At 41.7% G+C, this 26,357-nt stretch overlaps 1 protein-coding gene across 1 annotated transcript in view; it reads right to left on the bottom strand.

The window, feature by feature from the left end:
* Positions 1 to 26,357, bottom strand: part of luzp2 (leucine zipper protein 2) — a 168,688-nt gene that overhangs the window by 121,559 nt on the left and 20,772 nt on the right. The window contains exon 3 of the mRNA XM_069924060.1: positions 2,325 to 2,433. Coding sequence (XP_069780161.1) covers positions 2,325 to 2,433 — 109 coding nt within the window. The remainder of the gene's footprint in view (positions 1 to 2,324; positions 2,434 to 26,357) is intronic.

The raw sequence follows: 26,357 nt of genomic DNA, 5'->3' as shown, positions 1-26,357 counted from the left end.
GGGGAGAAAATGACACTATATATTTGAAAAGGAAAATCATGGTCAATGTGGTTTATGGTGTGAAAATTAAAAAAAAATTAATGTCTATGCTATTGCAAGTGAGAGTTAGTAATAGTACAAGCAAATTAACAAGTCTTTGGGACCTTGAAGAATCTCAGGACATTCAATGTATCTCCTAGCAAAAGGCATTAAAAGATATTAAATATGTAAAGTTTATTTACAGCACGGTAGAAGGGGATTACAGCCAGTTAAACCCGTGCCACCCAATTACACCCAAATTAGCCTACAACCTAAGAGGGTGGCAGGAAACCGGAGCACCCAGGAAAAACCCATGAAAATACAGGGGAGATCTCCTTACAGACAGCTCCGGATTCGAACCCAGGTTACGACGTTATAATACCACTGCCCATGAAAAAGTATCAGAGAAAAGGCCAAGGGCTGAGAATTTAACTGGGTAAATTCAGCATGAAATTAGTGAGAGAAGAGGAGAAAGGAGTTGGAAAGATTGATTAAAGGGAAAGAAAACACAAAAAAAATTGAGAAATTTAAGACAAAATACAAAGGAATGAGTTTTTATAATTACAACTATTCACCTTTTTGGGTGATATCATGAATAATTATCATACTGTTACACCGTGACTTGCACTGCTGGTCAATTTCATGCAGACCATATGAAGGTAAAAAGCATAGCAACCAGCAATCTGTGACATTTCACATTTGTGGGCTATTTCTTTCCTCACATGCAGTCACCAACTCATTTGAGCATTGAACCACCAGCTTCCTTCAACAAAGGGAATTATTCTTGTTCCACCCATCTATCCTGCTCCCCGCTCCTTCTCAGTTGCAACCTCTCACTTGTTTCTCTCATTCCCATTCTGATGAAGGGCTCTTGACCTGAAATGTTGGTCGTTTCCCTTTCCACAGACACTGCTTGATCTACGGAATATTTCCAGCATTTTCTGTTTTTAGTTTGAAAAGGGGTCTTTTGATGCAAACTGATAAACAATCTAACAAGGATGAGCTTCTGGAGTTGACATTAAGGACAATATTAGATTTAATTTCTTCATGTTATCATTGCAACTATTCAACTTGCATTGAAAAAGGTATTCCATTATTTATTTCCTTCTTCCTCAATTATAAGAAAGTAAATATGATAATTTGCCCAGAAATTTCTTTGAAGATTCAAGCCACAATACACTAAATCAGAGGTTTTTAAACTGCCCCCCAAACTCACATTCCACCTTAAGCAATCCCTATGCCATAAGTGCTCTGTGATTAGTAAGGGATTGCTTCAAGGTGGTATGTGAGTGGGAAGGGAAGGTTGAGAAGCACTGCTCTAGACTCAATTGTTACTGAAATATTTTGCTTGAAAAAAATTGCCATTGGCCCATTTCATTTGGAGTTATGAAACCATGCACATAACGAGTCAATTAGGTATGATTAAAACCATGGTTTACAAACTTTTTCTTCCCACTCACACACCACCTTAAGCAATCCCTTACTAATCACAGGGCACTTATGGCAGAGGGATTGCTTAAGGTAGAATTTGAGTTAGGGGGGCAGTTTGAAAACCACTGCACTAAATTAAAGAGTCTTGTATGCTTTGCATCATTTCTTAATGCCACTATTTTGTTTACCCCAGGATGCAACATCTTCACCTCTGGAACTTGATTCAGAAAATGTCCAAGCCAACTTATCTTGTTTGGTGTTGAGGAACTCAACTGAAGGGAGCTGTAACAGGTTTTTCCTTTGATTTTCAGACAGGCTAACAAATAATTTATGCAGTAAGGAGCTAATCAGCCAACATGATTCAGCAGGACGAGGGAAATTGCTCTCCTGAGAGGGAATGTTCTTCTAAGTTTATGTTTAATGGATGTTAACCAGGAATGACAAATGATGCTATAAAGTATACTTAATCTATAATGTGACCGTAGAGTATTACATCTTAAAAGAGAGACAAAATTTGAAAAAAAAAATTGTTTGATAGTCAAATAAGTCACGTTTGGCTGAAACAATTATTTAAAATAGCAAAGCATATTTCGATATCTTCAGGAAGCTGCCCATTATTTCTTTGCAAATTTGCTGGTCATATCAATCATCGGGTATACTTTACCTTCTTCAGTAATGGCAGTTCTCTATAAATGGACTAAATATTTCCAATGCAAAACATTGTAAGGATAATCCCCTAGCCCACAATAGTCATAATATTAATTCTACTCAGTTCATTACTCCAGGTCTCTCATGTGGTGTAAGGGGGGCTACTAAAAGCTCCAGTGAGTGTTTCATGCCCATTTTGTAAATGTGACTGCGTGGTGTTGACTAACCTGGAGATTTCCCTTCAAGCCTGTTGCTGATTTTGAGAGCTGCTGAAGGAGGCTGCTTTTTTCCATCGAAATCTGCTTCAGCTTGTTTTCCAGATCTTCGGAACCCTGTCTAAAGAACAGGAAAGATTGAAGAACCAATGATCACAACTGTAGATAGTAACGCAATAAAAATAAATTGTACTCCTAACGTCATTATACAGACTTATTTTAATTCATGGCAATTTTACTGTGAATCCTTCAAAACACAAATGCTGATTAATGATCTTATTATGATGCTTTGTTCCGAGCCTTGGCACACTGTATTCGCATTGTTAATTTCATGCAGTCCCGATAGAATGATTCCGAGACCATGTTGATGCTGCCATACAATTTGAGGACATTCTGCTTAATCAGAGGTAGAACTACTCAGCTGATCAAGCAGGGATGGTGGAGAGTGAAACACAGGTTCAAGTTGTCGAACTTCTATTGGAACTGTAAAAAGATATAGTTGGAAAGAGAAAGATTTTTTAAAAAATATGATGTCACAATCTTGATATAAAGCAGGGAGGTTTTGTCCAGTTGTTTAATCATTGTTAATCCCTCAATATCTCAGAGTATATGCCCCGATTGGTGTAAATTCAGGAGGCCCAACAGAGGTCATCTGGTTTGGGGGTCAGAGGCAACCAGCCTTGCCAGATTGATCCTCCTGTAAGTATGGCATTTGTTTTTTTTCCCACCTCAACCTCCCTTGGTTGCTAATGTTTCCAGGGAGCTCTACTCTGCCTCTTTTGTCCAGCTTCCTCTTCCCACTACCCTCTAAACATGTACCTGAATCTTGCCTGTCTAAAAATCCCCAGCGCATGATGGTCTTTTCCACGACGCTTCATCCCTATTTCTGCTCCATCGCTCCATCTCCTTCAAGTTATTCATCCCTGGATGGTGCTCTATTTTCCAAAGGCCTGTGACCCATCCACCAACCAATGCCCTCCACCCATCCCCTCAACCCTATCCTTTACACTCCACCCCCCCCCCCACACACACACACCTCTTGTGGTTCCATAATATTTCAATCTCAACCACTGAAACTGGATTGGTCTGCATTTATTCTCTCTCTGTATAAAAGATATCATTGACTGGGATGACAGCTGTGGAGGAATTCTCAAGTTACATAAAGTAGTGGGACAAACCCAGTTCTCATCACTTTCCATAGGTCTGCACTCATTTTCTGAAGTAACATTAAGCATTTTGCTGGTTCAGGACAAAAATAAATCCAATATTTAAGGTGAATCCAGGCTATGAGGGAGAAAAGAAAACCTTGTCTGTGTACAGGAACACTTAATCTTTGCTGTTAATTGCCTCACCACGTACTCTGTAGATCTGGTGAGTTATTATTATTCCACTGTGCTTAATAAACATAATTAATCCAGGCCATTTCAGTCCACGAGTCTCTGCCACCCAATTAACCCACATTTTGAAAGGTGGAAAGAAACAGGAGCTCCTGGGGAAAACCCATGCAGACACAGGGAGAATGCACAAATTCCTTACAGACAGTGTGAATTTCAAACCTGGGTCCCAATCGCAGGAACTGTAACAGCATTGTACTAACCGCTAGGCCAACCATGTTCCAATTGTATAAAGCACCAGGCAGCCAAAAGCATTTATAACTGAGTTATGGTGATTTTAAAACAATATACGATTGACCCCACTGTTATGAAACATTGTGATGAGAACCCACTCCTTTTCTATCTGCTGAAAATCCGTATCTAATTACTGGGGTGTTTGCTCTTGCGAGTGCATCTGTCACATCTACCCATGTTTCTTCTCCTAAAGTCCTGAAGCCTTTTGTGGGCATGAGCTTAAGCTGGCAGCAACACCATGCATTGTGCCATCGGCAGTCCCTGGGATGCACTCGTGGACTTGGCATGGTTCAAGCTGGCCCAAGCACAACCATTCCATTGAAACAAATGAGAAGAAATGGGCTGACCAGAGGAATGTGCGCATTCAATATTGATTCAATATCGTTAGTCAAAATTAATCTATTTCTAAGTTTGAAAGGACATTAAGAAGGGCTCAAGCTTGAAAAGTTAGAAATATCTCCTATGGATGCTGCGAGACCGGCTGAGTTCCTCCTACATTTCTATGGATTCACTATACTCACAGTGTCTGAAGACTTTTGTGCTCACTCCAGATAGGATATTTTTACTTCTTATAGAGATTCATTTTAATCTTTTAATATATCTGTTATAATAGTTATCAGCTACATTTGTAAACATTTGAGGCATATGGAAACATTTATTTTGTGTAATGTTTTTGGTAGCTGAGGCAGGTCCTCACCACCTGTCAAAGCCAAGCTGTTAGTGCAGTAAACCACTTGAGCTGGGAGAGGCCTCAAGCTGAGTTCTGTTTAAGGACCTGGGAGCTGACGTCTCAAGAGAAGAAATGCTGGGAAATCAGTGTGGTCCAGGGGCAGGATCAGTGTAATATTTGCCTCATTGAGACAAAGAAATGTTCACATTGCTGATCATACATTTTCACTGTGGTTCTGATTCACAGCAAAGTTAATAGAAGCAGGAGGAGACCACTTGTATATTCAAGGCTGCTCCAATTTTTAATATGATCTTGGCTGATCTGCAAAAGGCCTCATCTCCTTTTCTATGCCAGTCCCCTTAGCTCTTACTTCACAAAAAATATACCAACTTCTTCAGATACCTGTAATGCCTCATTTCCATAATTCTCCTCGGTAGAGGTTCAGAGATTCAACACCCTTTGTTTCTATGCATCTCTGTTTTAAATGACCACTCCCTAATCTTGTTATTGTGTCCCCTCATTCAAGATGCTTTCATATTTTCTTTCATGCCTTCTCAGAAGTTTGAATAAGATCACCGCTCTTCAAATGTCCAAAAAAATATAGATGTAATTTCCTTAGCCACTGTTGATAGGACAAGTTTCTGATATTCTGATACCAGGAATTGTCCTTGTGAATCTTTTATCATATGTACTGCCACTAATGCCAGTACATCCTTTCCGAAATAAGGTTCTGTACAATAATACTTCAGGTGTGGCCTCACCGGTACCCTGGCCAATTGCAACAATTCTTCCATATTTCTAAACACCAACTCGTGTAATAAAGACCAGTGTGTTCATTTGCCTTCCTACCTTGTGAACTGTGCATAAGAACTCATCTGTACTTTCCCAATCTGCAATCATTCTCTGCTTAGATAACAATCTGCCTTTAGATTCCTCTTATTGAGGGGCATGACCTCACATTTTCCCACATTATACTTCACACTCACCATTTACTCTTCTCTGATCAATATAATCTAGATTCCTATTGACCTTGATAAGGAAGTATTGCACAGAAAGGGAAACGTTTTGTGGGTTCAAAGGGTATCGAGACTGGACACAAGCTGAACACAGGAAGGATCTTTATTAAAACACATGTGGGGATCACCACAGAGATAATACACACTAATGCTCTCAATCACAAAACGCTGTATAATCAGTTATGTCGGGATTAACACTACAGATGATAGCAACTGCTTCCATTCATACAAGCACAATACAACCCAGTCACATCAGACTTAACACTACTGATACGAGCAACTGTGTACAGACTTACAAGCACAGTACAATCCAGTCACATCACACTTAACACTACTGATACCAACAACTGTGTACAGACTTACAAGCACAGTACAATCCAGTCACATTGGACTTAACACTACCAATACTAGAACTGTGTACAGACTTATAACAGCCAAGGATTGCAATACGCTACCCGCTATTCTTTGTCTAATGTGGGCACGGCTCCAATGTTAACAGGCCCAATCCCTGCATAGTGCGCACCATACCAATGACTCCTCCAGTATGGAAGAAATCAACTACTTCAGAGGGAAGCGGCCCATAAACTTTGAGCAGAGTCCTAAGGGACCAATCACCAAAAAATGGTAAAGAATGGCTGGTGTAGGGAGTAATGTTACAACAAGTCAATGAGGCAAAGTATAGAGAAAACTACAAAAACGTAGTGCAGGCTGCAGAGGTAAGTACGGTTAAAAGGCATCATCTATTGCCAGTGAAAAATCCATTTAAGTGTCTGATAACAGCAGGAATGGAACCTTCAATCAGACGGTTCATTTTTCAAACACATATCTGCCTGATGGTTGGGGGAGGGGGTGAAAGAGAGTGTTACTGGGGTGGGATGTATCCTTTAATATGTTGGCAGCTTTCCTGAGACATTGCAAGGTGAAGACGGAGTTTGATGAAGGAGAGGCAGGCTGATCTATATGACGTCCTGAGCTGTTTTCAACTTACTGCAGTTTCTTGTAGTCTTGGGGAGAAATAGAGGCGCTACACTGCAAGATGCAAACCATGGGAAAGATGGTATTCTTTGGATCTTGGGCACTTTGTTTACACCTCCACACTTTGCTCTTTCCATCACTCCGATACAGGATAATCTTAGTCTCATCCGTCCAGAAGACCTTTTTTCCAGGATTCTGTAGGCTTTTCTTAAATACTTCTTGGAAAATTGTAATCTGGCCATTTTTCTGTGGCTTGCATCTTGCAGTGTAACTTCTATATTTCTGTTCAGGGAGTCTTCTGAGGACAGAAGTCATTGGCATATCCACAGCTGCCTCTTAAAAGTGTGTTTCAGCTCTGTCGGACATACGTTTAAGGATTTTTCTTCATTATGATGAGAATTCTTTTGTCATCAGCAGTGGAGATCTTCCATGGATACCAGTCCCTTGAGCTCACCAGTCGCTCTTTCTTCTTAATGATGTTCCAAACTGTTGGTTTTGGTAATCCTAATGTTTGGACAATGTCTCTTATTGTTTTATTCTTGCTTTTCAGCCTCACAATGACATTATTTGACTTTCATTGACACAACTCAGGTCCTCATGTTGAAAAATAGCAACTACAGACTCCAAACACTATCAAAAGCTTCGAAGCAAGCCTCACTCTCTTATACCTGCACCAATTGAAGCAATGAAACACATTTGAGTACTCACAAACACCTTTGAAGCCAAATTTCCCAAACATTTGGTGCACTAAAATGAGGGGACTATGGAAAGAAAGTGCTGTAATTTCCACAGGGTCAAAACAAAATGTATACAAATAACCTTGAATAAAATCTGGAATGTGCACTTTAATTGCATGTGCATTGCTTGATTATAAATTTAAAACGATGGAACGCAGGGGGAAATACCTTTTTTTTTTAAAGTGTCTTTGTCCCAAACATTATGGAAGGCCCTGTAGATAAAAGTTGGAAAGTAAAGATTGGCATCAGGAAGGCCCGACTGTCCAGGTACGTGGCAGATGGAAGGAAATAAGAGGGTCCTACTACCAACAGCTCTCTACAGGCTTTAAACCGCCTGCTAAAGGAGCCGACGGTATTTTATTTTAAAATCATGCAACCACAGGGTCTGGGCCCAAGATGGAGGCGTCTGTGCTCGCAGCAGCCTCGAGGGGTTGCAGTCTCTGGGGAAGCACAGGACTGGTAATAAGAGAAAGACATGCAAAAGAGAGTCACTTCAGAAACATCTGGTATCTCTGCTCAGTTCATTTACTGGACTCTCTTCGGCAGTGGCTGATCCCATTATAAGTTGGACCATCTGCCTGGAAGACATCTATACACTTTCACCTTGATTTACTCTATCTATTTAAGATAAAACTCCATGAATGATAGAGAAAAGATGGTATTTCTATTGTGGTATTATCAGCACGTTGATCTTGCTTACCCTTCAGTCTTGCCGCTACATTTGTTTCAATTAAAGAAATACTCACTTTCTAAGTACATCCACTTGAGAAAATGATGTACACTGTGATGGGAATGTCATTAAAATACAATTCACAATATATCTCAGCGTTGCAATAGACATATTATTCGTCTTTTGTTCTGACGACATCTTTCGAAAAACAGCCCTTTGTCCAAGTCTAGTTCCCTAAAGAATGTCATGTAATTTCCTTTCGAAAATATCTTCATTTGTGTGAAGCTGTAGCCATCTTTATTCATGCCAAGATGGCACCCTGAATCTCCCCATACAATGAAACTCCATGTATATGATGTCACGTGTGCACAAGCATTCCCATAACACTCTTCCTCCTCAAAAAAGATGTTCTGTGCTTACTGGTAAATAAGTATAAAGTTAAATTTAACTATGTTAACACTACAGAGAATTTAAGCTTAACTTTAACTAATCACAGTACCTACAGATCCAGCGCAACTGGAAACATACAAAGTCTTAAAGCCCATAGTCTTTGAGATATGCTGAATAAAGTCTTTAAGTTACTGCACATAGTCTTTTAGATCTACTGGAGGGTGTCTTTCTCTCTTGGATCTTCTCAGGGATGAAGAACACTGAACCAGACTACCACTTTTCAACTTTTTGGAGCAGATAGCTTGTCCTTGCTGGCTGGCATTACTGACTTGGTGTCCGGTATTTGACCAGTATGTTGCTCATGTGCACCCCCGACGAGGTTTTCTCAACAATCGATACTGGGGCTATCTCAGGGGCATCATCATCGAGTTGTGCCAAAAATGGAATGTCAGGGGTTCATCCACAATTGGAATGGAAATGGGGCCCTCGATTGCTCTTAACTGATCAATAAGTTGTTTCCTTATCTTATCCCCCACTATTACCAAATATGAACATGGACCTAGTTTCTTGGGACATGTCTCTTATCCATATGTTTTTTTTATTCTCCCGCTAATCTCTTACTAATACTTGTTCTCTGATCTGCTGAGATCTCATTGGCTTTCTTGGGGATGTGAACTGTTGAATACGAAATCCAATGTTTGGGTGCATTGCAGTATGTCGGGTTCTCAAGTTGTGTCCAAACATCAGTTCTGCCGGCATGCATTTTGTAGTGGAGTGCAGTATTGTTCTGCATAACAGAAGTTCTGAAATGTTATGGCTCCATAATACTTTACATGACTTCTTTGCTTTCATTGCCCTTTTAAACGTCTGCATGAAGCGCTCAGCTTTCCCAGTACTAGAATGGTAGGGTGCAGATAATATGTGCCACACATTGTTGTTTCACAGAAATTGAAAGCATCTGACACAAATTGAAGTCCTTTGTCTGAAACCAGTTGTATGGGTTATCCATACTGTGCAAACACACCTGGTAGTCTCTCACATTTTTTTCTTCTGTTGCTATTGACTGCATTGGCACTACCATAGGCCATTTGGAGTGTGCGTCAACAATAATCAGAAATTATTCCCCCATAAATGGACCAGCAAGATTAATATGAATTTGGTGCCATGGTTGTGATGGCCATTTCCATGGGGAATGAGCAGAGGCCATTAGGCATGCACAGTGATGTGAAATGGGCCTGTGAATTGGAGGGACTATCAAACACTGGAGAAGGTTATAATTAAAGTTCTTTTTTTTGTGTGTCAATGAAAGAGCCCAGTCTTAACTGGGCAACAGCAAGGAAGTACAAGATGTTAATCTGCACCCACAAAAATGCCACTTCGCAGTTACATTGGTATTTATTGGCTGCAAGTGAGCTACCTCGATGTTGATATCTCATACTTCCTCAGCCCTTATATCATCTACATGTCACTAACCAAACAATTATCTCTTTCCCTGATGCTGTTTGAACTCCATTCTTCTCCACAGCTAAATACAGTCAAAGCCCTGATATCCAGCACCTATGGGAATTGGTAGATGCTGAATAAGTGAATTTTCTAGTTGCTTAAGATTGTGTGTGGCATGATGGGAAACTAACGGTGAGGCTTGCCACTTTTAAACTTCTGTATTTTTTACCAATATATTTTCTGTGATTTTTTTTTTGCCAGTTGCTGCTGGTGGTTTGAAATCCTGATAACAGGGGTTTTATTGTACTCCACCTCCTATCACTCCCACCTGTTTGATTGCGGTGTCCCCTTGCCTACATTTCTCTCCGCTTAACCCTGGTCTTCTCTTACCCAGTCACACTCACTCCAGCCTAATCAAGTCTCTAATTCTCTTCTGCAACAATTTCCACTCTCTGCAAATTGCGAAGACATAGAGTAGTACACAAGGGAACAAGCCCTTTGGAATTTAGGGCTAGTCCCATTTGCCTCCACGCAGTTTCTATTCTTCTAATCCTCTCCTTAACGTCAAAGGAAATACTCTGATGTGTGGGTCTAAAAGTTGTCATAGCTGAAGGGTGGTCATGGGGACAAATTCTCACTGCAACACAGATGCTCTTCATCTCAAACAGCCTCTGACAACCAAGTCCAACTCCTGATCTTCACATATGGCTTAATTCTTATGCCCAGCGGAGCTGTTCTCATTGACAGCAGAAACGGCAAAGGCACCTTGAAACCAGTTTCTCTGAGCAGGTGGGACTCATTAACCAAGGATGGTAACTCATCTTGGAAAGGGAAAACTCTAATTTCAAACCTCTGCTGCCTTGTGGCTATACCCACTCATGGGAAAGGATTTGGCAGTAAACCCTGAGGAAAAATCCATTCGGAGTCCCGAAGGCGGCTATACCCGGCACCAGCATGGCAATTACTGTGTTGTTGCTGGCAACAAACTGTATCGACATTCATAGTTCTTTTGGACATGTCATTAGCATGGGTGGAGGGAGAGCAGGGAAGTTCCACTGCATGGCCAACAGATGGATCTCCATATCAATTCTGCTTTGGCTTGTGCCCTGGAGAGGTCGCTCCAGCTACTACCAGCCGTGCCCATGAAGGCCACACACACACTCTCTCTCTCTCTCTCTCTCTAATGTGGATTTTCTCATAGAAGGATGACTCCATCAAGGACAGTGGCTGGACTTGATGTGAGGTAGAATACCTGATCCAAGGTGCCAAGATAGCACTACTGAAAGATGCCACACACTGTTGTTACACATTTTCACTTGTTTTACCATTTCTGCTGTCTAAAGTTTAAAGACTTGTTATATTGCTCCCTTCAGAGCAGAGATGGTTGAGCACAATTGTAGAAGACTGTTCAAGATGGAAGTAAGTGTGTGCAATTACGGGTCAATAATTGAGTGACAGTTCTTTAACGCCAAGAGGGAAATAAGGCGACAGAAGAGATCATGGTAATTTGGAGCTTAAAGCAAACTGCTGGGTGAATTCTGCAGGTTAAGAAACATCTGTTAATGCAAAGGGAATGGGAGATGATATGGGTCAATACCCAGCATCAAGACTGCATCAATAAAGAATGTTTTTTTTTATGATCTGGAATGCTTTGCCTGAAAGGATAGAAGAGAAATTCATCAATGCCTTTAACAAATGAATTGGATGACTCCCATACATATTCATGTAACAGTTGAGCTTTTTGGACACATTTTTCAGGTCAAATTTTGGCAGTCGACTTTTATACGGGTCATACTTTTGACCATGGTATATACCTGCGTCGTTCATGTGGTCGGGTGCTCAGATGCCAGGACCGGGTATTAAGTTCACATTCGGTTGTCGGGATCTCAAGTGGGTGGGCTGCCGGGGCCTAGGAGAGAATCTGTGGCTGGGGCGTCAGGAGCTCTGGTGGGTGGGTGGCCATGGCAGAATCTGCGATCAGGACATCAAGAGTTCCATGGGCATATGGCCAAGGCGAGGACCCACAGAGCTCAGATGGGCGAGCAGTTAGGACCACAAGTGAGGTGGGGGGGGGGGGGGGGTGGTTAACTTTTACAAAGGTCATATGAAAACGTGTGATTTTGGGGCCAAAATGAAAAATGGGGGGGTCAACTATTACTAAGGGTCGACTATAAAATGAGTATATATGGTACTTGGAAGAAGGATTTTTAAAGGCCTATGGACAAGGAAAGGCGTTTACCAGAAACCAAAGATCTTTTTCAACATAATTAAAACAGAAAATGCTGTAAATATTCAAGAAGGTGGTCAGTATTTATGTAAAAATAAACAAGTTAACGTTTTGAATGAATTTCCCTTTGTCTGATCTGGGGCAAGAAAAAAATAAGTTTACTTTGATCTTCCATGAAATTAGAGAATGAATGGATAGGACAAGGAGGCATCTCTGAGAAGGTGATCACATTTTCCTGCAACAATAATCTGTTTGATACATTAATGAGGTTGCTGGAGAGACAGAAACAAAGGAAGGCAAAAAAGTGTGACATATAGGTCAGATCTATACCTTTCAGGGTACCAGTATAGCCAAGATGAACTAATGGCCTCTTTCTATGCTACTTGGGTCCATTAATAAGCATTAATTGAACAGAAAGACAGCTTCATTGGACAGCAACGTAATGCATTTATCTTTTAGGGTAATACGTATAAAGTAAAGAAGTCACTTGTCAAGCTGATTGTTTTTAGGAAATTTGATTGAAGACCATCTCATGCTGTCTTCTTCTTGAGCTATTAAACTGACTTGTGAAAGATGGAACTAAATTAAACATGAATGAACAGACATGAATTGCCACAGAAGAAAATCATTTACATCTGAATCTGGCATATTTGGAAAGTTGTATGATAATTTGCTGTAGAAAAATAATAAATTGCAGTTCCAGTGTGGCTTTAAGAGATAGCAAGAGATGTGACAGTAATTGTAATTTGACAAACTCTCCCTGGAAAATATACAGTTTTCATTGCGGTGGAATTAACGTAGCCAGTTTTAATACAGAAAAAGCGCCATTGTGACTGTAACATTCAATTCATTGTCTTGCGAACTAATATAAATAAAAGTGAACAGAGTGGTATTTGGCATCTCCTGATTTTATGGAGGTTATTTTTTCCATGAATCTTATAATTGCCTTGTTCCCAATGTATGCTTTTCACAGCTAAAGTCAACGTCCTGTTTATTTTGCAGCACTAAAGGTTTTTTGCAATCAAGTTTCATGTTTGCACTACTCAACAGTCAATAGTGATGTCTCCAAGTGGAATTAATAGGCCTTTGACCCCATTATTTGTTTCTGAGGCTGGGCCTGGGTAGTATTAACCTCTATCACAGTGTCACAGAAGACAAACTCCTATTTTTAGCTGTTTAATAAGTTCAATCTGGTGTTTTAATCAATTGTGAAAATGAACAAGGCAGATTCAAGGAGAGGTCAAGTAGATTTTAATCAATAAAAAAGTGAAAATTGAAGCAAGCCCAGTTGTATTTTATCCCAATATTACTATACAAAATATATTATCCATAACATTTATATCCACATTGGAACCTGCTGAAAATCTGATTTTTTATTTAACTTGTCATGAATAGAATTGATAATCTGACAGGAAATCGATCACTTGTTTACAATGTTCAAATATTGTAAGTTTGCCATCTAATTTGGAATTTCACTCATTTTAGATGATTGTTCTTCTTTTGAGCTAATATCTGATCTTTTATCATTTTCTCTCTGACAAAGAAAACATTCTTGAAAGTGGTGAAAGAAATATCAGAGAAAACTTTGGCTGTTTAACCATGACCCACACCATAGCAGTCTATATATAAAGCATAACAAACTCTGTTTATGTACCTAACAGGACATGTACATCTATGCTTCATCAATTGGTTTTAGGTGATTTTATTTAAGAGTTTGCTCTTGGAACAACTGCCATAAAATTCTATGCAATCTTTGTCCTCTTTCTCAGTAACAAAATTTTGATAGAGCCAATTATCCATGTCAGTAAATAGGAGCTCAGAAAGAACACCAGCATCAACACTCTATCCGATGTCAAGATGAGCTGGGGTTTATGCCACAAATAATTGCACCATTAACTGTGTGAACACTGCTTTTGAGAAAACTATAAGTAATATTGCCAAACATACATATGAAATGAGAGGGGAAATGAACAATCCTATAACATCAAAGCTCCCACTCATATCACTTGCATGTTGTGGTGTTAGACAATAGGTGCAATGAAAAAGTGTCACAACATTAAGACATAATTTTGTAAGTGCTTTCTCAAAATAACTTTCTTATTTCATCCAGTAGAACTTAAGGAAAATTCTTGGGTTTATGTTAGCATAAATGGATAACGTTGTGGGTTTTACTTTGACTTGTTAATCCATGCCCTCCACCATAGCATTCTATAACACAAACCTTTTGTGATATTAGGTGGAGTCATTATGCTAAGAACACATATTGTGAGAACTTTCCTGTAGTTTTTCAGACCAAGGATGTGAGAACACTTGTCCACCAGATCAATTATAAAAATTAGCATGGATACCAATGCCTCCACTGTTAAAAATCTATACCAATAATTTAGATGAAAATGTACAGCATGATAAACAAGCTTGCAGATGACACTGCATTGTTGGAAATAGTGAAGATGGCTGCCAAATATTGTAGCAGGATCTTAATGGGTTGGACAGGTAGGTAGGTAGGGATATGGTTACTAGAATTTCAGACAGAGAAATGTGAGGTGTTGCATTTTGGATAGTCTAACATTGGAAGACTATGTTACATTTACACAGTAAATGGTGGGGATATGGGGAGTGTGGTAGAGCAGAGGGATTAAAGAACACAAGTGCTCTTGAAGGTGGCGTCAATAGGGAGATAGGGAAATTCTCCTGAGGTGACAACAGTCCCATTCAGTTTTATGTAGCCATTGTTATTACAAATTTGTGATTCAAACCTTGTTTCTTCTCCGGAAAAGAACACAGATCATGAAGCTGATCTGAAATATGACAGCTTGATTGCCTACACTGGGGCCAGAAATCACAGGTGACATTTAAAATTGTTGCTGACATGAATGGTGCTGGATTGTTGCAGCTTCAATGACTGCAAGCCCAAGATAATGACATGTACTGACCTATCTTGTCTAAGAAAGAACTTGGTTACCCAAACAGCAAAGCATCTGCCTGAGGCATTCTTAACATGCATCCGACCAATGTACTCGAGGTGAACTGCAGGAATTTGACATGCATTAATACAGAGCCTCGCAATCACCTGTTATTAATCATAATAGAGTCTGTGTGCTTCAAAACAATTTGAGTAATAATTGCTTTGCAGCAGCCCCCGCACAGAGACACGGACTGACCAGCAAAATGGCCGATGAAACCGCACAGACCTGGGGGTGACACCAGCTGTCGACCCAGGTGACCCCTACATGGCAGGAAGATGGGGAACTCTGGTGGGAATGCTGGCCAATCCCAGGCCGGCGCTCCAATGACACGGGCCCCTGACGCAGGCGCCCGGGCCCATATAAGCACGACGGCCAGAGCAATAAACCAGTCTCGTTTTCCAAGGCATTGGTGTGCGTGTCGTGTAGCTTGCTTTTCCTTTTGCTGATTACTAAATGGGTGTTAGGTTTGGTTTATAGCAATTTACTTTTATAATTGCTAGGTTTTAAGTCCTGAATTTAAACAGCCCTGTCATACAGCTGATTTTAACATGTCCCAAGCGACACCCTCATTTCCCCCAACTGACTACTCAGTGGGAGTGGTGCAGGAGGACAAGGAACCAGTAGAGCAATAGATTAGTATTCACCTCAGCCTTGAATAATAATCTCATCCTTGCAAAATTCCCACAAGGTCCTGATGAAGAGTTTCAGCACGAAACATCAGCAATTCTTTTTCTCCACTGATGCTGCTCAAGAAGGTTGATCGTTGCTGCAGAAACCAGCATCTGTAGACATTTGTGCATCTTCATTCCTTGCCACCTCCCTCCCTCCCACCTCTCTAGCTATGTTCACACGTTACACCAATACTTCTTAAAAGTAACTTGATGCATGAAGTTTGTTCTAAGGCAAACTATTTTACCATACTCAGATGGAGCAAACTTTTCTGGAAGGTCAAATGTCTCATTGATTTTTTCTTTTGTAAACCCTTCAGTTATCTTAAAACTATTTCATAAGAAAAAGGTGTTAATAGAAACAATGAAAGAAATTTTGCTGTTTTTCTGGGTGATTAGAAGGTTATCTCAAAGAAATGCACTTAATTTTTGTCCATTTCATAAACCTTTGGATTTTTTTTGAGTCAAGGAACGGGACCAAGAAAACTAATTGTAGGAGAAAAAATTATCTGAAGAATGAGATCAGAAAATCTGGATTTGCTTGACCGCATACTCCATTATTGGAAGAAAGCAATCATTTCTGTACGGCACTGATATTTTCTGAAATTTTCAATCAATTTTAAAAATCTTCTGACATATGTTTTGCAATCTGCTAGTCCTTTTTTTTTCAGTCAACACTTCCTGCATATTCTTTTTCTTTTTTTTTCTTTGGCTTGGCTTCGCGGACGAAGATTTATGGAGGGGGTAAAAAAGTCCACGTCAGCTGCAGGCTCGTTTGTGGCTGACCAGTCCGATGCGGGACAGGCAGACACGATTGCAGCGGTTGCAAGGGAAAATTGGTTGGTTGGGGTTGGGTGTTGGGTTTTTCCTCCTTTGCCTTTTGTCAGTGAGGTGGGCTCTGCGGTCTTCTTCAAAGGAGGCTGCTGCCCGCCAAACTGTGAGGCGCCAAGATGCACGGTTTGAGGCGTTATCAGCCCACTGGCGGTGGTCAATGTGGCAGGCACCAAGAGATTTCTTTAGGCAGTCCTTGTACCTTTTCTTTGGTGCACCTCTGTCACGGTGGCCAGTGGAGAGCTCGCCATATAATACGATCTTGGGAAGGCGATGGTCCTCCATTCTGGAGACGTGACCCATCCAGCGCAGCTGGATCTTCAGCAGCGTGGACTCGATGCTGTCGACCTCTGCCATCTCGAGTACCTCGACGTTAGGGGTGTGAGCGCTCCAATGGATGTTGAGGATGGAGCGGAGACAACGCTGGTGGAAGCGTTCTAGGAGCCGTAGGTGGTGCCGGTAGAGGACCCATGATTCGGAGCCGAACAGGAGTGTGGGTATGACAACGGCTCTGTATACGCTTATCTTTGTGAGGTTTTTCAGTTGGTTGTTTTTCCAGACTCTTTTGTGTAGTCTTCCAAAGGCGCTATTTGCCTTGGCGAGTCTGTTGTCTATCTCATTGTCGATCCTTGCATCTGATGAAATGGTGCAGCCGAGATAGGTAAACTGGTTGACCGTTTTGAGTTTTGTGTGCCCGATGGAGATGTGGGGGGGCTGGTAGTCATGGTGGGGAGCTGGCTGATGGAGGACCTCAGTTTTCTTCAGGCTGACTTCCAGGCCAAACATTTTGGCAGTTTCCGCAAAGCAGGACGTCAAGCGCTGAAGAGCTGGCTCTGAATGGGCAACTAAAGCGGCATCATCTGCAAAGAGTAGTTCACGGACAAGTTTCTCTTGTGTCTTGGTGTGAGCTTGCAGGCGCCTCAGATTGAAGAGACTGCCATCCGTGCGGTACCGGATGTAAACAGCGTCTTCATTGTTGGGGTCTTTCATGGCTTGGTTCAGCATCATGCTGAAGAAGATTGAAAAGAGGGTTGGTGCGAGAACACAGCCTTGCTTCACGCCATTGTTAATGGAGAAGGGTTCAGAGAGCTCATTGCTGTATCTGACCCGACCTTGTTGGTTTTCGTGCAGTTGGATAATCATGTTGAGGAACTTTGGGGGACATCCGATGCGCTCTAGTATTTGCCAAAGCCCTTTCCTGCTCACGGTGTCGAAGGCTTTGGTGAGGTCAACAAAGGTGATGTAGAGTCCTTTGTTTTGTTCTCTGCACTTTTCTTGGAGCTGTCTGAGGGCAAAGACCATGTCAGTGGTTCCTCTGTTTGCGCGAAAGCCGCACTGTGATTCTGGGAGAATATTCTCAGCGACACTAGGTATTATTCTATTTAGTAGAATCCTAGCGAAGATTTTGCCTGCAATGGAGAGCAACGTGATTCCCCTGTAGTTTGAGCAGTCTGATTTCTCGCCTTTGTTTTTGTACAGGGTGATGATGGTGGCATCACGAAGATCCTGAGGCAATTTACCTTGGTCCCAACAAAGCTTGAAAAACTCATGCAGTTTGGCATGCAGAGTTTTGCCGCCAGCCTTCCAGACTTCTGGGGGGATTCCATCCATACCTGCTGCTTTGCCACTTTTCAGTTGTTCGATTGCCTTATATGTCTCATCCAGGGTGGGAACCTCATCCAGCTCTAGCCTTAGGGGCTGTTGAGGGAGCTGGAGCAGGGCGGAATCTTGGACTGAGCGGTTGGTACTGAAAAGAGATTGGAAGTGTTCTGACCATCGGTTGAGGATGGAGATCTTGTCGCTGAGGAGGACTTTGCCGTCTGAGCTGCGCAGCGGGCTTTGGACTTGGGGTGAGGGGCCGTACACAGCCTTTAGAGCCTCGTAGAAACCCCTGAAGTCGCCAATGTCCGTGCTGAGCTGTGTTCGTTTGGCGAGGCTAGTCCACCACTCATTTTGGATCTCCCGGAGTTTGCGCTGAAGATGGCTGCATGCGCGACGGAAGGCTTGTTTCTTCTCTGGACAGGACGGCTTTGTAAGGTGAGCCTGGTGGGCAGCTCGCTTCTTTGCCAGCAGCTCCTGGATTTCCTGGCTGTTTTCGTCAAACCAGTCCTTGTTTTTCCTGGAGGAGAAGCCCAGTACCTCTTCAGTGGATTGCAGTATGGTAGCCTTCAACTGATCCCAGAGGGTTTCAGGGGACGGGTCCGTGAGGCGGGTTGCAACGTCGAGCTTTGCTTTGAGGTTTGCCTGGAAGTTTCCTCTCGCTTCGTCTGACTGCAGTTTTCCAACATTGAACATCTTTCTGGGGGCTTTATTGTTCCTGGGCTTTGGCTTGAAGTGAAGGTTGAGCTTGCAGCGAACCAGCCGGTGGTCAGTGTGGCATTCCGCGCTAGGCATGACCCTGGTGTGGAGCACATCTTGTTTGTCACTTTCTCGCACCAGGATGTAGTCCAGGAGGTGCCAGTGTTTGGATCGGGGATGCATCCAGGTGGTCTTAAGGCTGTCCCTCTGCTGAAAAAGGGTGTTTGTAATGACAAGCCGCTGTTCTGCGCAGAGCTCCAACAGGAGGCGCCCATTGTCGTTGCACTTATTCTTCTTTGGCTTGGCTTCGCGGACGAAGATTTATGGAGGGGGTAAAAAGTCCACGTCAGCTGCAGGCTCGTTTGTGGCTGACCAGTCCGATGCGGGACAGGCAGACACGATTGCAGCGGTTGCAAGGGAAAATTGGTTGGTTGGGGTTGGGTGTTGGGTTTTTCCTCCTTTGCCTTTTGTCAGTGAGGTGGTCTTCTTCAAAGGAGGCTGCTGCCCGCCAAACTGTGAGGCGCCAAGATGCACGGTTTGAGGCGTTATCAGCCCACTGGCGGTGGTCAATGTGGCAGGCACCAAGAGATTTCTTTAGGCAGTCCTTGTACCTTTTCTTTGGTGCACCTCTGTCACGGTGGCCAGTGGAGAGCTCGCCATATAATACGATCTTGGGAAGGCGATGGTCCTCCATTCTGGAGACGTGACCCATCCAGCGCAGCTGGATCTTCAGCAGCGTGGACTCGATGCTGTCGACCTCTGCCATCTCGAGTACCTCGACGTTAGGGGTGTGAGCGCTCCAATGGATGTTGAGGATGGAGCGGAGACAACGCTGGTGGAAGCGTTCTAGGAGCCGTAGGTGGTGCCGGTAGAGGACCCATGATTCGGAGCCGAACAGGAGCGTGGGTATGACAATATTATAGTGTAGGAATTACCCCTCTCTGATCATTGAACTTTCACATGCCATTTGCACCACATAGGTGTAGCGGTTAGTGCAACGCCCTTACAGTGATTGAGACTGTGGATTGAATCCCGCGCTGTCTGTAATGAGTTTGTACGTTCTCCCCCTGAACTCTGATTCCCTCCCACCATTCAAAATGCACCAGGTGTGTAGGTTAATTGGGTGTAAATTGGGCATGGGCCGAAATGGCCTGTTACCGTGCTGTTACCAGAATATCAGCAGAAAGGAGGAAACATATAAATCAAGTTACAGTATATAGAAATTAATTGTACATTAAAGTGCCTTTAATAATAAAATAGAAAGTATTGATGTGAAACGTAACATTGATATTTTTTTCCACTGTGATTATTGTTAATTTTATTAACTTTATTGACCCAGAGGAAGTAATGTGTGCAGCAATGTGAAAGAACTGAACTCACTTCAGTGGAGATGTGATAATCCAGAGGCACTTCTGAAATCCTGACCTTTTCTATTTCTCCCACTTCATCTAGCACAATAACTCCCTGAAGCTTGTTCAAGCAGCAGTGTCATTGAGACTCACTCTGTAACTAAAGATGTTTAACTTTAAAAAAAAATGATATTGAGGGTGATACGAATCTCTCTGCAGGAGTAATATTTTCTTTTAGTGACTGTTGGAATTGTTGGTGAATTTTCAATTAAAGCAAAATCTGTGGAGCATTCACAGTAAGTAAATAGGAAACATAAATCACACTCATACTGTTGGTAGAATTACCAGTGAGGTAGCCCGATGAAATATGGTATGTTTAGCAAAATGGAGAAAATTGCATCTTTTTTTTAAAGCTTGCCCAAAGGCACTGCCACTTAATCATTTAAAATTAGGAGTATGAAACCCAGATATTATCATTGCAAAGTATTAGAAGAAACATGCTCAACATTGATATACACTTTTTTGCTTTCTGGTTAAAAAAGGCTTTTGATGAATGGAGAAATTTCTAATTTAATTTCAAGTTTTTCTTTCAAAATGAATAGATTGGGAACTTACTCCTCATCAGGTGTCAAATAGTATATCACTAATTGCCAATGGATAAGTTAAGTCACCAAGTCAAGTCCAGCTTATTGTCACCTGATTGCACAAGTACAACCCAATGAAACAGCGTTCTCCAGTCCTCGGAGCAAAACACACAGTCAGACAACAAGACATAAAACACATACAGACAAACAATCCAAATGCAGGACAAGCATTCATATATACAAATAAATAAATATAGTTTGGTAAATATGAGAGTCTCAGATGGTCAGTGTGAGCAGTTCCTTTGGTCGTTCAGCGTTCTCACTGCCTCTGGGAAGAAGCTGTTCCTCAGCTGGTGGTGCTGGCTGTGATCCTCTGTAAAAGTGTCAAACAACCACATTTAGAAACCAACTGACTGAGAGTTGTTCAGGAAACAGCTTTTATTGAACTGCTAAATATGACTGCGACTTTGACGACTTTATTTTCATTACTGATGTATTTAAAGTCTTCAAAACTCGGAGCCAAGTCTGTCCCTGAGGAAATGATAGTAAAGCATTCTTAAGAAATGCTTTTCCAAAGTCTGGAGGACATCGTACAGTAGCAATTCAATGGTGAGAGCAGGGACCTATTTCCTCACTACTGAGTGCACAAGAATTACATCATGCAGTAGGAATGGGAAAGTAAGTCATATATTATTGCGTGGGAGTATATTGATGGACATCCTACACATTATATAATGTTAAGCCCAATATATTCACTCAATGTGCATGAACAATACTCTTTCTTTGCCTTTGGTGGTATCTGACAGGCAGAGTTACATGGTAATGTAATAGAGGACTTAAATTGTAAAGAGGTGTTTATTCATTTGTGGGACTGAAGGGTGGCACAGTTAGCATAGCAGTTTAGCACATGCTATTACAATGCCATTGATTGGGACTGGGGTTCAAATCCCACTCTGCAAGGTGTTTGTACATTCTTTCCTTCGTGGCTTTCCTCCATGTGCTCCGATTTCCTCCCACCATTCAAGTTTCAGGGATTGTAGGTTAAAAGGGTGTAATTGGGCAGTATGTCTAAAAAAAAGACTGTTTTGCCATTGATATCTTATTAATCTGACAAACTGTAATCAGGTGATAAACAAGTATCTATGTGGTGAGGGGTACATAGAGCTTATGATAATGCAGCTTCCCTGTGCACAAATGGTGTGGTGTTGTCCTTATTGTTGCCCATTTCTTTGGTTGTTGCCTGGCTCTCACTCATCAAAGGGGCTTTCTGGTCTGTAATTTTGTCCTCCTGCTGGTTACTGCTGGATAACTCTGTGGAAAATGTAGCAAACTCTGGAGACATTACTGGAGCATTCTCTGAAATAGCTTTAATTTGAGCTGAGCACCTGGTTGACATCCTCAACATGCTAGTGATTTGTCAAGTGACATAAATGATGCTGATTAGGAAGTCGTTGAAGTGCCGTTGGGCCTCTTTGCTCAGATATGAGACACAGGATTGATTCATCCCAAAGAAAAAGGGGCATTCTAAAGGGAGGGACAGGCATTCATTGCTGATGAGGGAAGTCAAACACTGCATCAAAGCAAAAGGGAGAGAATACAATATTGCAAAAAATTAGTGGCAAGTCAGAGGATTGAGTAGGTTTAAAAAACCAACAGAAGACAACTGAAAAAGTAGAAAGTGGAGAAAAGATGAAATATGAAGGTAAGCAGCAAGTCAGTCATATAAAAGTGCAAACAAAAATTATTTTCAGATGTAGAAAAAGAAGCAAGGGTGGACGTCAAACAATTAGGGGGATAAACGCTGGAGAAGTTGTCATGGGGAATAAATATACGGTAGATGAACTGAATAGGTATTTTGCGTCAGTCCTCACTGTGGAAGACTCCAGTGATGTGCCAGAAATTTGAGTCAGGGGGCAGAAGTGAACGTGGTTGCTCTGACTAAGCAGAAGACGCTTGGAAGCTGAAGGTGGATAAGTCACCTGGACCAGACAGACTACACACCAGGGTTCTGAAAAAAAACTAGCTGAAGAATGTGAATGCATTAGCCGCGATCTTTCAAGATTCATGAGAGTGAAAATGGTCCAAGAAAAATGGAAATTTTTAAATGTCATTCCATTCTTCAAGAGGGAGAGAGGCAAAAGGCAGGAAACTATATGCCTGTTATTCTGACTTCAGTGATTTGGATGATGAAATTGTTGGCTTTGTAGCAAAGTTTGCGGGTAGTGTTGAGGGAGCAGGCAGTCCACAGAGATACTTGAACAGATTTGGAAAATGGGCAAAGAAGTGGTAGAGAGAATGCACTTTGGTGAAAAGAATAAATGGGGAGAAAATTCAGAAAGCGGAGGTGGGAGTCCAAGTGCAGTATTCCTAAAGATAACTCACAGATTGAGTCAGTACTGTTACGAGCCCAGAGGACTCCAAAACCAAGCAGCAATAGAAATTCTCCAAGACAAATGCTTACTCAAACAAAAGTTGCTTTTAATTTTCTTTAAACATATTAACAGAATTAATCTTTAACTTATTACTATTAGCCTAACTTAACCCCCTTATAATTCTAAGTGCATGTGTATGTAATGTGTATATGTTCAGGAAAGTTCTCTTTTGCTTTTCACTTCTCCAAGTTCATCGGTATCGTACTGTGCACAGAATTTAACATTTATGAATCTTCACCGGCTCTGGTGCTTAAAGGTAAATGGTTACCACTCAGGAAGATTCTTGTTGGTTTCAGAGAGGTAATTGTTGCTCGTTGGACACACACAAACTGGTTTACTCCAATCAGTCTTGCCAAAGAAACTTGCCCACCCAAATGAAAACCTCTTCTTCCAGGTCACCACAGTGTTCCTCTTGTCTTCCTTATTTCAGGAGAAACACTCTAGCCAGCCATTTCCTCTTGTAAGGACTACAAGAGTTCTCCACAGGCTGAACTTAGAATTCTCAACCGTTTTCAAAATGGGGTCTTTCAACAAGCCTGTCAGATTTCCATTTTGCAGCCTCAACTGCTCCTGTAGAACTGACTTCTCTCTCTCTCTCTCTCTCTCTCTCTCTCTCTCTCAAAAGAGAAATCACTTGTTTGTTTATTCTCTCTCTCTTTGCTTGTAAAAAACACATAACCTCCAGAACTCCAAACCCAATTTTTAAAACATCAGCATCCTTAGCCTGTACATGATCAACATTATGTTCCATTTGCATCACCTTTTCAAGTCCTTTCCAAAGCAGTCCCATTGTCTCTGCAGAGTCACTGGAGCCTGAATGTCTAGCTTCAGCAAAGCTCTTGTATTTTAAATGAGATGTCTTTTGAGAAGCGGAAGTATGACCTGCACTAAACCCCCACAATCTATCTCTTTTAAAGACATATTTAACCCATAACAATTCTAACATACCCCATGACAGTACTAAGGAAGGAAAATGCAATGTTAGTATTATTTTAAGAGGACTAGAATATAAAAGCAAAGATGTAAAGCTGAGGCTTTTTCAGGCATTAGTCAGACCACTGATGACCTCTTGTTAAGGACTGGTTTATTTTCTCAATTAGTCCACAATTAGTTCCTTAGTTTGAGTGAAGGTTGTTGTTGCGACACCACTCAACTAGCTGATCTCTTTGTACAAAGTAAGAGTCCTTAAATGAGTTTCGGATTGAGTTTGTTGTTTAACAGTCTGGTGGTGGAGGGGTAGCAACTGTTTCTGAACCAGGTGGTACAAGTATCACAGCATCTATTCAGATATCTCTTTCTTGACAGCAGCAATGAGGATAGAGCATGGGTTGGGTGTGGATCCTTGATGATTACTGCTGCACACTGACGGCAGTGTTCCTTGTAGATTTTCTTGATGGTGAAGAGAGTTTTTCCTGTGATGTACTGTGATACAAAATGCAGCAAATCTGTTTTACTTTGTTTGCCATGTGAAGTCACTTTTGCCAGCAACGAAACCAATCAGTTTTCAGTTCTGCCTGTTCTCTCAGAGGTGCAGTAATTCATAGATGTGGTGCTTAAGGCACAGGAGTTTTCACTAAATATTCAACTTTCAACCCTATCAATTTGCAACTGGCATGATGGCGCAGGTTTATGGAAATGCATGAAAAACTCCTGAGTGTCAACATCTCCGAAGAACTCTCCTGGGGCCTTCATGTCGATGCAATCATAAAGAATGCTCACCAGCAGCTATACCTTGTCAGGTGTTTGTCAAGATTTGGTATGACACCAAAGACATTTGCAGATTTCTACAGCTGTACCGTACATTATGACTGGTTACATCACTGTCATGAGCAGGACAGGAAAAAGGCTACAGAGAGTTGTGAACTTGGCCAGTGCCATCATGGGCATTATTCTTCATTCCATACAGGACATCTATAAAATGTGCTGTCTCAAGAAAGGGCCTCTATCATCAAGGACCTTCTCAACCAAAGCTGTGACTCTTTGGACTGTTTCCATCAGGAAGGAAGAACAGGAGCTTGAAGACAAAAACCCATCGCTGGGTTTAATCCTGACTCCGTCATTGTCTGTGTGGAGTTTGCACATTCTCCCCGCGAGACATGAGTTTCTCTCACATCCCAAAGGGGTCAGGGTGTGAGGAAGCGTAGTTGAGGGAGTTAGTGAATTTGTAATAAATGTTGGTGGAAAGCTTGTCTCCCGATATGGAGTCAGAGAGGTCCAGAAAAAGGGAGAGAGTTGTTGGAGATGGACAACACTCATGACCAACCCCAGAACTCCTGAAGATCCAGATTTGTTTTCAGAGTACATACATCTTTTTTCCTGTGGGTGAGGCAGAATTACCACTTATTGATAGTGCCAAAAGCTGCTCACAACATACACGTAAAGAAATAAAGAAATTTAAACAAACTGACTGAGCATTACAGAGAAAGAGAAAAAAATCAATAAAATGCAAAAGTAAGAGTCCTTAAGTGAGTCTCTGACTGAGTTTGTTGTTGAGGAGTCTGATGGTGGACGGGCAGCAGCTGTTCATGAACCTGGTGGTGCAAATCCTGTGGCATCTATACCTCTTTTCTGATGGCAACAGCGAGAACAGCGTGTGCTGGGTGGTGAGGGTCTTTGATGATTGCTGCTGTTCTCTGACAGTGGTGTTCCCTGTAGATGTTCTCAATAGTGTGGAGGTATTTACTTGTAATGTCCCGGGCTGTGTCCACTACTTTTTAGAGGGCTTTACGCTCATGGGTATTGTTTTTCTCATACCAGACCATGATGCACCACACATCTGTAGAAATTTGCCAGGGTTTCTGGGGTCATGTCAAACCTTGGCAAACTCCTGAGGAAGTAAAGGCACTGACGTGATTTCTTCATGATGCCATTAGTGTGTTAAGTCTAGGAAGGATCTTCCAAGATAATGATTCCCAATAACCCTCTCCACCTCTGATCCCCCAATGATCACTGGATTGTAGACCTTTGGCTTTTTTTCCCTGAAGTCAGCAATCAGCTCCTTAATTTTGAGTGCAAGGTTGTTGATGGTGTAACATTCAGCCAAGTTTTCAATCTTCTTCCTGTATGCTGAGTCATCACCTTTCTTTATACAACCCACTACCTTGGTATCGTCAGTAAATTTGCAGATGGTGCTTTTGTTGTACTGAGCTACACAGTCGTTA

Source organism: Narcine bancroftii, chromosome 1, assembly GCF_036971445.1.
Source record: "Narcine bancroftii isolate sNarBan1 chromosome 1, sNarBan1.hap1, whole genome shotgun sequence".
In the NCBI taxonomy this organism is placed as follows: domain Eukaryota; kingdom Metazoa; phylum Chordata; class Chondrichthyes; order Torpediniformes; family Narcinidae; genus Narcine; species Narcine bancroftii.
The sequence above is the reverse complement of the archived record's forward strand: the minus strand, read 5'-3'. Positions and strand labels throughout refer to the sequence as shown.